This window comes from Hyperoodon ampullatus, assembly GCF_949752795.1.
Source record: "Hyperoodon ampullatus genome assembly, chromosome: 16".
Taxonomy (NCBI): domain Eukaryota; kingdom Metazoa; phylum Chordata; class Mammalia; order Artiodactyla; family Ziphiidae; genus Hyperoodon; species Hyperoodon ampullatus.
In genome coordinates, this window is record NC_136929.1 from 3,330,433 (window position 1) to 3,345,135 (window position 14,703).

Below are 14,703 nucleotides of genomic sequence, written 5' to 3' on the forward strand. Positions count from 1 at the left end.
TCTACCCTGGTGCCCAGAATAGCCTTGGGCGGGGTAGCGGATATTAGATTATTCATGTGCACTTTTGTCTGAACAAAAGATTAGGAAACTTAAAGAAAAATATGTGCGGGATGGCAAGAGCCATGTCCACGGGGGAGTCACTTCCTCTTTAGCTACTTAATTTCAAAACTCTTGGGATACGGAGCTTGCTTAAGTGTTCCGGTGACATTTGGGAAAGAATGTGGCCCTGTGGTGAAAGCCAGGACTGGGAATTCAGATTTCTGAATCATGTTCCCAGGAGCACGCAGAGGTCACCCAGTGACATGTGACGTGTCAGTGAAGCATCAGAATCCTAATTTCCCTATCTGTGAAATGGACATAAAAGGGGCTAACTCGATGTGGGTGAACTATTTAATATTTGCTGGGAACCAGCTTGCTCTAGTGACCTAGAAGAAACACAGACGGAGGTAGAGGTTGACCTCATTTCTATTTGTGGCTTTAGTGCTGACTCAATGAGAAACTTGTAGAAATCAGCTAATCTGGCTCTGGGTCTCCATGCAGTCAACGATGAAAATGAGAATTATAAAATCTTATCTGCACTGGGTCTCCTAGTGATACTGCCGATATTAACTAAGTACTAAAAATATGCCACCAGGGCTTCCCTGGTGGCGCAGTGGTTGAGAGTCCGCCTGCCGATGCAGGGGACACGGGTTTGTGCCCTGGTCCGGGAAGATCCCACATGCCGCAGAGCGGCTGGGCCCGTGAGCCATGGCCGCTGGGCCGGAGCGTCCGGAGCCTGTGCTCCGCAACGGGAGAGGCCACAACAGTGAGAGGCCCGCGTACCGCAAAAAAAAAAAAAAATAAAAAAATAAAAAAAAATAAAAATATGCCACCAAATGCGTTAGGGAGCTTTTCTGCTGATGTGCCTTTCGTATTTCCTTCGCATCTCATGCCAGGTTATTTGAGGATACTCAGTTCAGTGTTCACATTTTTTAGCCAGCGGTTCAATTCTATTTTGGGTAGAATTTTCCCACATCTCAATCAAGGGAGGAGGTTGATATGATGTCAGCGTACAATCCGTCTCCAGCGCCAGGATTTTGTACGTTTGTATCTGCTGTTATTTTAGGTTAAGAATGAATGTATTTAAGTAGCTTTACATTTGAACAAGTCTTGGTCTGAGAATGTTTTTCTTTCCCGGGCCTCAGGGAGGATGAGCCAGTGTTCTGTGTCAAGTCCTGTGCTGGGCTCTGGGGAATATTAGCATCTGTTCTTCCTGGTTGATCCCTGGATGCAGCTGGTCCAAAGGGCTGGGCCAAACTGCAGGGCTTAACTTTCTTTACTCTGTTTAGTATCTGATGGTCTCCTCTAGAGTTTGAAATAATCTCTTTCCCATTTATTCACACACTGTTTCTGGCTCCCTGCCTTTTACACTTCCAATGACTCCCACGATCTGTGGAGGTCCAGTGATTGGAGACCGAAGTTCAGAACCACGTTTCTGCATTTCAGAGAATGCAAGAGACGCACAATTCACCAGCAAGTTCAGGGACTGGCTGAGTGGCTTGGAAAGAGGGATGATTCTGGAAGTTTGGGTTCTGTGTCCTTTCATTTATGCAACGTTGAACAACTTTAAGCAACTCTTGGTAATGTGCTGTTTTGGGTGGTAAATGTTTATGTGATGTAATGTATAGCTTGTCAATTTATTTTTTACTTTGAACTAACATAACTGTAGGGAGAGTAAGGAATCCTGTCTGTAATCTCCGACATGCCTTCTGTTTTTGAAAATTGGCTAAAGATGCTTACTTAATCGACCCAATTTACATTGTGAGGTTGCACCGAAGTCCACATACTGTGAAGAGAATAGGTTTTCTTGAATTCCTGTCCTGGTTTTAGGCTGTTTCATACTGCCAAAAAGTGTGGCCGTCTTCCTCCATATCCTTAATCAGGCCACTGGGTCACTGATGCTTGCAGAGGAAACTATTTCCAGTATGAAACGGTAACGCCTCATCTCTTCACGTTCTTGTCCCCGTTGCATTTCTTCTTCTTAGTGTCTTGTGCTCACATGGCCTAGATCTCCATTCTCTGACATCCAGCCTGAATTGTCTTTGCCTGTCTCTTCACACATTCATTTTCCTTTCATCCTTCAAGGGCCATCTCAAAGCCAGAATCCCAGCCACATGTGTGGACCCTAAATAATATTCATTATGTTAAGAATACATTTTATTTCTTTTTGCTCCACGAGGGCAGAGACCGTAATTAAACCTCGAGTCTACTTTTGCAAAAAAAACCCCAGTTTTTAAAGAGATGCTTATGCAAACCCATCGTCAGACTGTTAATTGCACAGAAAAGTCTCAGCATCTTGCACTGAAACTGCCACCGTGAGCTCTGCCTACACACCTCCTAAAGGGGGGCCTTGACTGATGTCTGATCACAGAATCTCAGCGCTGTGTCTGCCGAAAACAAGAAGATCCCGCTCATCAAATGAGGTTATAAGCCATTCAGTGAAAAAAAATCCCCGACTATCCGTGATTTTATTTCCCCAACAAATTACTTAGCCTTTAGAATATAGTATATAGAAAGCATTGGACCAGGGATCACATATGAACATCCCTGCCCTCAAAAGAGCTAAAAAAGGGCAGAGAAAAGTCTCTGAGATGGGACGTAGATGGCAGCATCTTTTTTCGGATGCTCATGGTAGGCTGGCTGCTGGATGATGCTGAGTGAGGCTGATTTCTCCTTCCACCTGCCCTTGGGCTGACTTGCTCTTTCGTCCTCTGTAGGGAGAAAGAGGTCTCCCAGGGTTACAAGGTGTCATCGGGTTCCCGGGAATGCAAGGACCGGAGGGGCCGCAGGGACCACCAGGACAGAAGGTGAGCTTGGCTGTCGTGGGCGCAGGGGGTTGGGGGAGTGGACTTAAGATGATCTTTTGTGATGAGTGGTCATTGTGGCATGTCTGTCTGTTCCAGGGTGACACCGGAGAACCAGGACTGCCAGGAACTAAAGGGACAAGAGTGAGTACGATTGTCATTCAATTGGTAATGACTGTGGGTGGAATCTGATACAGCGGGGCTTCCAGAGGGAGGGCTCTTTGCCCTCCCCACCCCCAGACAATCCCGAGGGGCATCCTATCCCCTCCTTCCTCTGTGCCTCCCTCCCTCTGCCTCTGTGCCCGGAGCTCAGACAGCGTGTGTCCTGGGCACGAGGGCCCAGGATGGGTGGAACCCGCGTCCTCGACCTCCAGTCCTGCCCCTGGAGCTGCTCACTTGTCCTCTGTACACGTGTTTTCTCTCTCCCCTTCCTCAAGGATTCCTGTAGGCGTATTTAATTGGGGGAGGAGGGATGACACGCCTACAGGTCTTTGAAGAAAGATGTCTTCATTTAATGTGAAAAGTGGTAACGTGTTCAGAGCTGCATTCCCTCTTCCTTCTTCACGGTCTGCTTTCTTTGCTACTGCCGTTCCTGGGACATGCAAGCAGGGAGACCTTTGAAAGCAGAAAAATAGGAAGACACTGTAAAATGTAAACATTTTAATTCTGTTACTGTTACTTAGTGGAAAGGGAAGTGTGCCCGGTAACCTGTCTTCCTGGGTCTTTAGGGCAGAAGATAGGGGATAACATTGTAACTATCTGGGATGGAGAATATCTGGATTTCAGCCAGAAATAACTTTGATTTTCTTCCCTCAATGAACTGATTTATGCCATACACTCTACTTCCCAACTGTTTGAGATTTTAATGTAAATTTATCTATCTATCTGTCTATCTACCACCTAGAAATTACAAAGGATGAAATGAGGGCAGTTATTTTGTGGGTGTGCAGCCTTGATTTAATCATCAGCTTTCGATGATGAAGAGTTGCTACTGAAACGCCAGGGCATCTGGCTCCCTGGGCTAGGCCCTAAGATGCCTCCCTGTCTGCTTAGGGTCGACGTTCCAAATGTCAATAATTAGGGTCCGACATCCTCAGCTAGGTGGATGCAAGTGGAAGGAAATGATGTTCTCCCACACTCAATGAAAACTTTTTCATCTCCATCCTTACAGGGACCCCCAGGAGCATCTGGTTACCCTGGAAACCCAGGACTTCCTGTATGTATATAAAAGGCACCTGCCTCCTTTATAAGATGTTTGATGTGAGTTATGGCAACATCAGTGATTTTTCTGATTTGGCTACTTGTTCACCTTGTTAATTGCAGGGTATTCCTGGCCAAGATGGTCCTCCGGGTCCCCCAGGTATCCCAGGATGCAACGGGACGAAGGTAAATTTAGAGCCGGGAGCCTCCCTGCCTGGTGTGTGTTCATCTAACTTTGTACCTGGAGAAGTCAGGCAAAGTTGTCCCGTGAACACAGTTTTAATTGCCACAGTTGGAAAGTTACCCGTCTTATACCTTTCTTTATTTGGTGAGGAAACACAGTTTTCCCACGTTTAATGTTAAGGAAAGACATCATTGTGCCTTTCTGTTTAGTAGACTTTGATTCTAAAATTGCCTTAACCACTACATTTCTCACCTATAATCTATTACTAAAGCAAATAAGAAAATGCTGTTATTAATTCTTGTCTCTATTAATCAAATTCTCAAATATTATATTTCTTCTATCATGAAGCAGCACTGAGCAATATAGCTTGTAACAATGTTTAGAAAATGATTTTCACCAACAAATGAAGCACACCTGAAGGGTAGGACGGGGTAACGGATGGGAGCACAGCCTTTGAGAGTGACTGTCTGCTGTCCCCCCAGGGTGAGAGAGGGCCTCTGGGGCCTCCGGGTTTGCCTGGATTCGCTGGAAATCCCGTGAGTATTGGGCTGTTATGTAAGAATTTCTTCGGTGCTAATTTCTCTCTTCTCATTCCATTGCCTTTCTTTTCCTTTTTTTTGCCCTCATATCATAATGCTAATGTTGTTTTGAGAAAAACAAAACTAATACCAACTTTTTCTTTTCTAGGGACCACCAGGGTTACCGGGAATGAAGGTACGTTATTTTATTTTACTGGATTCATTCCAGGCTTCTGTTTAAAACAGATGCCGTAAAAATAACTTTACTTTAAATCACTTTGGTTGATTGATTGCCTAGTAACCTATTTGTCTAAACTCTGCTACATTAGAAGAGTACTTAAGTCCTATACACAGACTTAAATTTTAGAATCTAAAGTGTCAACACGAGGCACAATTTCTTCCTAGGAAGTAAGCAGTGTTGGGAGGCATGGTGTGATGGGAAATATTAGTGATGCGATGTGAGTCCCTGATGCTCCTTGTCCAGAGCCATGGGTGGGGCTGTCAGCGGGACTCTGCAGAGAAATAGAACCAGTAGGACGTGCGTGGAGATGTTTGTGTATTATGTGTGTGCCATATGTATACAACATACACATATAAGGATACATAGAGTGAGTGAGAGAGGGAGATATAATTAAAATATGTATAATATATTCTACATATTATATAATATATAATATAATATATTATTGTATATCAATTATGTTATATGTTGATTTATATTACATAATATATATTATAATATTTAATTATATACTAATTTAATTATATATTTCAATATATAATATAATTAAAATATATTGAGATCAAATAAACTCCTTATTTTAAGGAGTTACGTGATTGTGGGAGCTGGCAAGTCCACAATCCGTGGGGCAAGGATGCAGGCTGGAGACCCAGGGAAGAGCGGTGGTCCAGTTCAAGGGCTGTCTGTAGGCAGAGTCCTCCTTCCTCACGGAAGTCCGTCTTTTTTCTCTTAAGACCTTCAACCCATGGGGTGGGCCCCCCACCGTGGAAGGTCATCTGCTTTACTTCAAAGCTACTGATTTAAATGCCCATCTTATTTAAGAGTACTTTCACGTCAACCTCAGACTGGTGTGTAACCAAGTATCTGGGTACTGTGGCCACGTTGACACCTAAAACATATTCTCACTGCTTTTCCGAACATGATTGTGCTGGGTCTTTTCTTGAAAGATAATCCTTCTGTTGTGAGGACAGCCTGTGGTCACATAGCCTTTGGACCAGAGACCGGGCCCCTGTCTAGAACTCCTCCTGCCTGGGGGCCCGTCACGTGGAAGCATCACACATCCTTCCGTTGAGCGGTCTACACGTTCTGTCCTGGTTGCAGCCCCCTAATGCTGGTCATTAAGACATACGAACCCAGGAGACGGCCGGTCTGTTTATTCCAAGCTTACACAGAGGCTAAATCCCAGACTTGGGCTAGTTCCACAACAGCAGTGCGTGCCTCTTATGCCATAGGTTTACATTCTCTTTACATAAATATCAGTATTTGTGACTTTATCTTATTTTTTATCCCTTAGGGGGATCCAGGTGAAATACTTGGCCATATACCAGGGACCCTGTTGAAAGGTGAAAGAGGATTTCCTGGACCCCCAGGAGCACCTGTAAGCATTTGCTAAATAATTATGAGCACATGCTGAGTCTCCTCCTGGTTTGCATTTTAATTCTTTTCTTTCTCAATGAATTATAGGGTTCGCCAGGACTGCCAGGGCTGCAAGGTCCTGTTGGACCCCCGGGATTCACTGGACCACCAGTAAGTTTGGGGGGAATATCCCTCAGAGGCATTCAGAGAACAACTGTGGTGAGGGGTGAAAATACGTAAAATGGAATGAAAACTTTACCCAGTGGTGATCTCTCTTAATTTGGATGTGAGAATGAGCTTCTATCTTTTTTTTTTTTTTTTTTTTTTTTTGCGGTACGCGGGCCTCTCACTGTTGTGGCCTCTCCCGTTGCGGAGCACAGGCTCCGGACACGCAGGCCCATCGGCCATGGCTCATGGGCCTAGCCACTCCGCGGCATGTGGGATCCTCCCAGACCGGGGCACGAACCCGTGTCCCCTGCATCAGCAGGCGGACTCTCAACCACTGAGCCACCAGGGAAGCCCAGCTTCTATCTTTTTAAAAAATTTTTTATTGGAGTATGGTTGATTTACAGTGTTGTGTTAGTTTCAGGTGTATAGCAAAGTGAATCAGTTATACATACAAGTATATCCACTCTTTTTTTTAGATTCTTTTCCCATATAGGCCATTACAGAGTATTGAGTAGAGTTCCCTGTGCTCTACAGTAGGTGCTTATTAGTTATCTGTTTGAGCTTCTATCTGAAGGGGTGTTTGATTGGCACTTACGGTCCACATATCCCCAGAGCTGCGGGAAAAGGATGATAATAGTACCTCATGCCGAGACATCCCACAGGGACAACATGTTGATTTTTCGTGGGGCTGCGTGGATGCGAGCGCATCCTATGAGGAGGGGATTCAGAGATGGACAAGGCAGGCCCTGGCCTGGACCTTCCCTTGTGGTAATGCAGTCACAGCAGAGGGCCTGCTCTGTTGGGGGCTGTGGCCCCAGACCAGGCTGTGAAGAAGCTGCAGTGTCTTTGGGACAGAGACTAGAAACTGAGCATCAGAGAGAACCTCCCAGGAAGCTCTGCTGTGACATCAGCCGTGCCTCACAGCTGATAACCCTGAGGACGAGGGGGGTATCAGACCCTTCTACTCACACGTTTTTGGGGGCACAAGAGACTTAACATTAGCACTTATTTGTCGAGCGCCGCGTTTACTAGGAATGAATGATGTGCCTGGGTTTGCCATCCTCACTCTAGCCTGCCTGAGAGTCCTTGAGAGATTTTCAGGCTTATTTTTTAAATTTACTCTATTTTGGGGGTTCAAATCCAGCAATTCTTCTATCCGTTCCTGCAAGATGTAACCTCTTTTATATTCTTGTAACGGACTCGTTTTCATGAGGAAAGAATGACTAGTTTTTCCTTTTTAATGATTATAAAAAGCATTCTGAAATTTTGTTGCAAACACAGGAATTTTGGGGACTTCATACCATCTACCCGCTTAAAGAATTCATTTAACTTTTAAAGAGCAGCGGCAGTTTTCAAAGTGGACAAACGTTTCCACACTAGAAACGCTCAGGCTTGTCAAGGGTTTGGCTGGTTTCATCCACTGTCTGATAGCCCAACAGATGCTCAGATCAGTGGATTCCACAGGCCAACCCCTAAGGTTTTGAAGGGTTTCCATCCCTGTTAATAATTGTCCTGAACTAATTTCTGGTTACTTTCAAAGTTTAACAGTTCTATGGCACAGGAAAAATATTTAAATATTTAACAAATAAATGATCACCTTAACCATGATATCTGAAGATAACGTCAGTACAGAAAAGCATTTAAAACTTACCAGGGTTGTGAACTACATCTAATTAAAATGCTCTGTCCTACAGGGTCCCCCAGGCCCTCCTGGCCCTCCAGGTGAAAAGGTAAAGACTATTTTTCATTTGTCTTTCTTTGACGTTGGTATACGACTATCGTGACATTTCTGTAACTCATTTTTTACATCTCTGTAAAACGTTTTGGGAAATTATAATTTCTTTATCTATCTGTATATTTATCATCTGTCTAGTCACCTATCCATCAATCTATCTAACCTATCAGTTAATCTACTGATCTGTTGATCTGTCAATCTGTTGATCTATTGATTCTTCCTTCCATCCATCCATTAGTTATGGAATCATTGATCTTTTCCTTAGTTTTTTAAAGCCAGAGTCTAAAAATCTTAAACTTTTTAAAAAAGGTTTTTATAGGATTCTTTTCCAATAATACTTAAAAAAACCTTTTTATAGACATTGAATACAACACGATCACAACTTTCTTGAAAGGATTATGTCATTGTGAGACGAAGTTATTGCCTTCAACGTACCATCTTGTTGCATTTCACATCATGTTTGTTAGATGATTTTGAACAAAGTAAACAATACTAATAACGGATTCTACTTTTTAATCAACAGGGGCAAATGGGCTTGAGTTTTCAGGGGCCAAAAGGTGACAAGGTGAGTGCTCTTTGCTTTGGGGAGTTTTCTTGCTTAAAATCCCAGTTCTAAGCATGATCCGGTTTCTGCCTCTGGACCTCCTCTTGGACGCTTATAACCGTGGATACCCTTCTCTGAATGTTCTTGAGTTTGTTAGTGTTTTCCCTGAAGGCACGGCTAGAATTCACTGAGATGACTCTACATGGGGTCTGACCCACAGATGCAGATGCAGTGAGGCCATTTATTCCACTTCTCTGTTCATACATTCAATCAAAATGTTCTCAGACCTGGACTTTATTATAAAATGGTCAAATTTAGGACCTGGCTGTTAGTAGCATAACCATTATATTAAGCCCTGTAAAGACGAAAGCCATCGTACCAGAGTTGGGGGGAAAGAACCTTGGAGGCAGGAATGCACAGGCCAGAACAGGCAGCCTCCTCCTGCTGAGAAAGGATGAGAGGCCGGCAGTGGGTCCCTGATGCTCTGGGGTTCTCTCCACCACTTTTCCCTGGACCCGACCCACGAAACGGGCACCAAGTGGCCATTCTTGGAATTGCGGCTGCACCTGGCCCAGGGCCCAGGTGCTCAAGCTGGTGTAGGTGACTGCCAGCCAGGTGTAGTGGAGGTCCGGGCAGAGGTGGATGAGCACTGGCCTCCTCTTCCCACCCCAGATTTCCACCCAGTCTTTTCATAAACCTCACAGTAAAGTGATTCTGCAGTTGATGCAGTTGAAGTTTTTGGACCTCCTCGTCGTGTGATGGCTGGGGTTCCTGTATTTCCCGTTGTACCCAGCAGTTAGGATTCTGAGGAAGAGACCCCTGATGCTTCTTTTTGGTTTACGTAAAGAGACCTCCTTTCTTCCCAGGCGCTACCAGGCGGCTGGTGTGCCTTTCAAATGTGACAGACCAGCATATGTGTCCCGGCGTGTATACATGTGCTGTCTGTCTACGTGTGTGGTCTGTACATATATGCACGCATCCATCTGTCCTACAAATGTTCAAGTTCCGTGGTTATGGGGTGACCCCTGAGCGGGAAAGCCTCCTCCTGGCTTTATATCCTTAGAGGACCATCTTCCTCCTGAAGCTTAATTTTCTGCTGAGGCAAGGACAGTCTGGAACGGAGCACAATCACATTTTCAAAACAGATGTTCTCTTCTGGGCTTTTCCCTCCTCTGCGTTTCTCTTCCCTGTGTAATTACCTTTATGCCTAATTAATCCCAAGTGTTTGCATCCACAGGGTGATCAAGGGGTCAGTGGGCCCCCAGGAGTCCCAGGACAAGCTCAAGTTCGAGAGAAAGGAGAGTACGCTGCCAAAGGAGAGAAGGTGGGACAGACTTTGTCCAGTGAAGGCCGGCTTCCTAATTGTGGACAGATTCCAAGGCATAAAGAGAGACTGGGCCAAAATTCAGTTTCTCTGGTTATGTTCGCCCTGACCTGAAAACAGGTTTTTATAGACCACCCGTCCCATGAAAAGTGAGCTTCTTGAGGGCAGAGGCAGCTGGACCTGGGTTGGCACGAGACTAGTTTGAGGCTGACCCCCTTGTGTGAGGGTTTCTTAAATGCACCCAGGTGGGGAGGGGCGGCTGGGACACGGGAGGGAGAGAGCTGAGGGTGGAAGGAGGCTGCAGTTGCTGGGGGTCCGACGTATTAACTCCGCCCTTCTTACGTCCATAATCCAGCTGATGGCAGGAAGTGGATGCTGCAGACCAATGTGAATTTCTTGGTTACTATATCAGGAAAAGGTGTTTTTTCCCTTTTACCTGTTCCATGTAGCATATAAAAACTGATATAGCCACTAGACAGTGCTAATCTTTCTCTCTTTTGAAAATTATTTTAGGGCCAAAAAGGTGAACCTGGATTTCAGGTAAGGACTGAAATCTTGTTTATCATCATTTTGTGGGAAAGACCATAATGTGTTCCACCTTCAGTGGAATGCTTACTTAGTTTAATAGTTTATTTAAATATACGAATGACTCTGACTCTTGCTCTTTTTGTCTTTTAGGGGATGCCAGGGGTTGGAGAGAAAGGTGAACCCGGAAAACCAGGACCCCGAGTAAGTGCTTTCAAAAGTCCCGTAGAGAATGGACTTGAGGTCACGGGGAGGGGGAAGGGTAAGCTGGGACAAAGCGAGAGAGTGGCATGGACATATATCCACTCCCAAATGTAAAATAGATAGCTAGTGGGAAGCAGCCGCATAGCACAGGGAGATCAGCTCGGTGCTTTGTGACCACCTGGAGGGATGGGATAGGGAGGGTGGGAGGGAGATGCAAGAAGGAGGAGATATGGGGACATATGTATATGTATAGCTGATTCACTTTGTTGTACAGCAGAAACTAACACACCATTGTAAAGCAATTATACTCCAATAGACATGTTTAAAAAGAAAAGTCCTCTTATTCCTTATGTGAAATCATTTCTCCTGCATTCCTAGAATCACAGGTTCATAGGAGCATAGACTGGAAGAGATTGTAGGGGTCTTTCCTCTGCTGAAGAGCCTTTCTGAAGCCCTGGGAGCAGGAATAAGGAGGTGGTCACCATTAGAAAGGCCCCCGGGGCAGCTGAGGCCCTTTGTTATTCAGATGATTCCTCCCCGCCCCCCCACCAGACAGTGCCCCCTGCCGGCCCCTCACTGAAAGCCACCTGTCCGCCTGCTCAGAGCAGCAGGCACCCCTCCCAGCCGCCTCCCAAGCCCGCCGGGAGCTCCATCCAGAGCCCAGATGCTCAGGTGCTTCTCGCGCCCTGAGTGCAGTGACAGGAGACCCACCCACCTCCAGTAGCTGAGGCAGTTCAGTTTCTACCCTGAAACGATGCACGGAAACTTCTGTTAAAGTGAATCAGTGCTGTACCGTCTGCCAAATACTCACTTGCCGATAAGAAAACTTCTCTGGTGTAGACTCGGCTGCCAGATGTAATGATGTCTTAGAAGATTTGGAGCTAATCAACCTCCAGCTTTTTAAATATTGAAAAGTCTTCTTCTATTGTTGTAACTCTTTTAGTTCATAGTTATTTAATGTATCTTCCATGATTTGTTACTGTAGCGTGGCCAACTCACCCAGAGGATTCATACAACATAGTAACTTGTATTTGATTTAGACCCTTGGTGTTAGAGCATGTTTATTATTATTATTTATGCACTACTAATATTTAAATCTTTATTGTACAGGGAAAACCAGGAAAAGATGGTGAAAAAGGAGAAAAAGGGAGTCTAGTAAGTATTTCTCTGTGATTTTGTAAAAGCAAGCTGTTGCCCTCACTTGCTGATGATTGCTGTTGCTTTCTGCTCCATTTTAGGGGTTTCCGGGGGATTCGGGGTACCCAGGACTCCCAGGCCGAGAGGGTTTAAAGGTAAATGGTGATCCTACTTTGAATTTTTGCCTTCATTTTGTTCAACCTAGAGGTTTTTTCTAGAATAAAGGACCATGCACTCAAAGAATACAACTTATGTATGCTCCATGTGAGATAAAACACAACCTAGTGGTTCTATTTTGTGCATAAATTTTTAAAGAAAAAAATATAAAATGTTCCACTCATTTAAGTTTTTATGTGTTTTTTGTAGTAGATAAAATTTCCCTGATTATGAAACAAAGAAAATGCAGAAACATATAGAGGAGAAAAGAAAGCCTGTGTAATTTTTCTATTACCCACTCAGAAATGGTCAGAATTAATACACACACATACATGAGATTTAAAAAAAATGGTATTGCATGATATATCTTGCTTTTTCTCTTAATGACATAATGAGGATATATTTCAACATCCGTAAATGTGGTTATACATCAACACTTATGGTATCCATACCTTTTACTGCATGTTACGTAGATCGTTAACACATTTTTCTCATTATAAGTATCTTTATCCACTTGTCTCATCATCTCCCATCATAAATTCCTAAAAAGTATAATTTGGGGGTTAATGTTTAGACCCTTTTTTGGGGAAGCTTTTGTCATACGCAATAAAATTGCCCCCAGAATTGCACTTCCATCACCCTGGGACCCTTTCATTTGTCAACTGTTTGTTATGAAACTTTAAAAAGTATTTGCCAATCGGATACTCAGAGAAAACTCATTGTTGGTTTATTTTTCTCTTTTAATCATGAGACTAGGTAATGTAAACCTCTACTAAAATAAGAAATGGATTTGAAACATTCATCTTTAACAGTAGGGAGAGGACCTCAGGGTTGGTTTATCAACACCAGTGACAAAGGGAGAAATCCTTTTCTAAGACTGTAACCTTATGAGAAAGTCAATTCTTGTAGATTGTAAAAGGTAAATATGTTTCGAATATATTAGCTAAGATTTTTTTAAGCTCCCATAGATATTTCTAAAATCTCTTCTTTTATTCAAATTAGAAAAATTAAAACATCTAATTCTGGTTTAACACCTGACTTTAAATACCGCAAAAAAAAGTGTTTAAAAGTGTTGTTATGATACTTATATAAGAACATTAGATACAAAAGGATTGATTTCTTTGAGATTTTCATCTAATAGGAGTTAAATTAAGCCTCAAAGTGATGAGAATTTATCCATCCAATGTTTTCAAGTCATGCTGGATTTTAAGGGGAAAGAAAAATCCATAAGTATCCTTTTATTATGACTTCCAATGCAGGGTTAGACAGTCTATCCTCAAATAAAATGATTTCTTTAAGAAAATACTTTTAGCCACCCTAAGCTTTCATATCATTTTATTTCATTTATTTTTTTATTGTATTGAAAAACCACTGTACGGGATTTCCCAGGCAGTCCAGTAGTTAAGACTCCACGCTTCCACTGAAGGGGGCATGGGTTTGATCCCTGGCTGGGGAACTAAGACCCTTTGTGCCGCAAGGTATGGCCAAAAATAAAAGAAAAAAACAAAGAAGAAAAACCACCATATACGAATTCAACTTGCAGATGATTCTGTTGAGGGTCTCTGAGAAGCATGAGTTCTTTTGTAACGTGAATCATTAGCCTTCCGTTTATGTTTTGTAGAAGTCTCAATTTTCGGATGTCACACTTACGCGAAGCAAGGGGAGATGTATGGCTTTTGGTTGTAATCGTTGCAGACCACTGTAGACCAATCACAGTGAGAGATTCTAAGGAGAGGACAATCATGTTAGTGTACAGTGGGCACAGTCTATGTTTCTAGGAAAAAGAAAGTTCAGCCCTGCTGCTGGCAAGGCAACCTTTATCATTAAAAAATACAAGTAAAGTTATTTTTCTTTTGTAGGGAGACAAAGGTGAAGCAGGCCCTCCTGGCCCACCTGGAATTGTGAGTAACGGTGACATTTGCTGTCTGTGAGATCGTTTGAGAAGAGGGAAAGAGAGAGACGGGCTGGCCTGTCACCTAGGCCACATGCTCCACGGTGTTCCTAGAATGACGTTTTGATGTAGGGGGTACACAGAATTTGAACCGATCATTTATATTTTGTATCGTGTGGCATTTGGTATTTACTTGTTACTGTATTTGGACAATTGCTGCATATCTTTTTCCACTAAAATTAAAAGACTTGCATGTGGATGAGAGTATTAGCAACACATTTTGAAACGTAAAAAAATAATGGTCTGTTAAGGAGAATGCTACTCAGAGAAGTAGATCATCCATGATCTGACTGTCTCAGCAAAACAGTTTTTATTTTTTGCAAATAACTTTTGACTCCTTGTCCGTATACATATTTTTATATACTCGCAATCCAATGTATGAAACATTTTTTCTTTTTAAAAATGAACATTCTGCACGTTTTCAAGTTATCTTCAAATGGTCATTTTCAGAGCACTGTGCGATAATTGTTGTAACCATTTTGCCCCAATTCTTTTTGGAAACAGTGAAATATGACCATTCTCTTGTTTGCTGCCCTCTTGCCTGGGTACAGCGTGGTAGTGAATGTTTGTACGTGCCTGTGTGTGTCTGTGTGTGTTAGGTGTGGGATTTGAGTAAT

General features: G+C 43.3%; 1 protein-coding gene across 1 annotated transcript in view; it reads left to right on the forward strand.

Moving 5' to 3' along the window:
- COL4A1 (collagen type IV alpha 1 chain) overlaps positions 1-14,703 on the forward strand; it is a gene marked incomplete at its 5' end in the record, with an annotated part of 144,231 nt that overhangs the window by 85,715 nt on the left and 43,813 nt on the right. The window contains 16 exons of the mRNA XM_079721844.1: positions 2,757-2,846; positions 2,943-2,987; positions 4,015-4,059; positions 4,167-4,229; positions 4,710-4,763; positions 4,915-4,941; positions 6,281-6,364; positions 6,451-6,513; positions 8,205-8,240; positions 8,769-8,810; positions 10,027-10,113; positions 10,627-10,653; positions 10,792-10,842; positions 11,953-11,997; positions 12,081-12,134; positions 13,995-14,036. Coding sequence (XP_079577970.1) covers positions 2,757-2,846; positions 2,943-2,987; positions 4,015-4,059; positions 4,167-4,229; positions 4,710-4,763; positions 4,915-4,941; positions 6,281-6,364; positions 6,451-6,513; positions 8,205-8,240; positions 8,769-8,810; positions 10,027-10,113; positions 10,627-10,653; positions 10,792-10,842; positions 11,953-11,997; positions 12,081-12,134; positions 13,995-14,036 — 855 coding nt within the window. The remainder of the gene's footprint in view (positions 1-2,756; positions 2,847-2,942; positions 2,988-4,014; positions 4,060-4,166; positions 4,230-4,709; positions 4,764-4,914; positions 4,942-6,280; positions 6,365-6,450; positions 6,514-8,204; positions 8,241-8,768; positions 8,811-10,026; positions 10,114-10,626; positions 10,654-10,791; positions 10,843-11,952; positions 11,998-12,080; positions 12,135-13,994; positions 14,037-14,703) is intronic.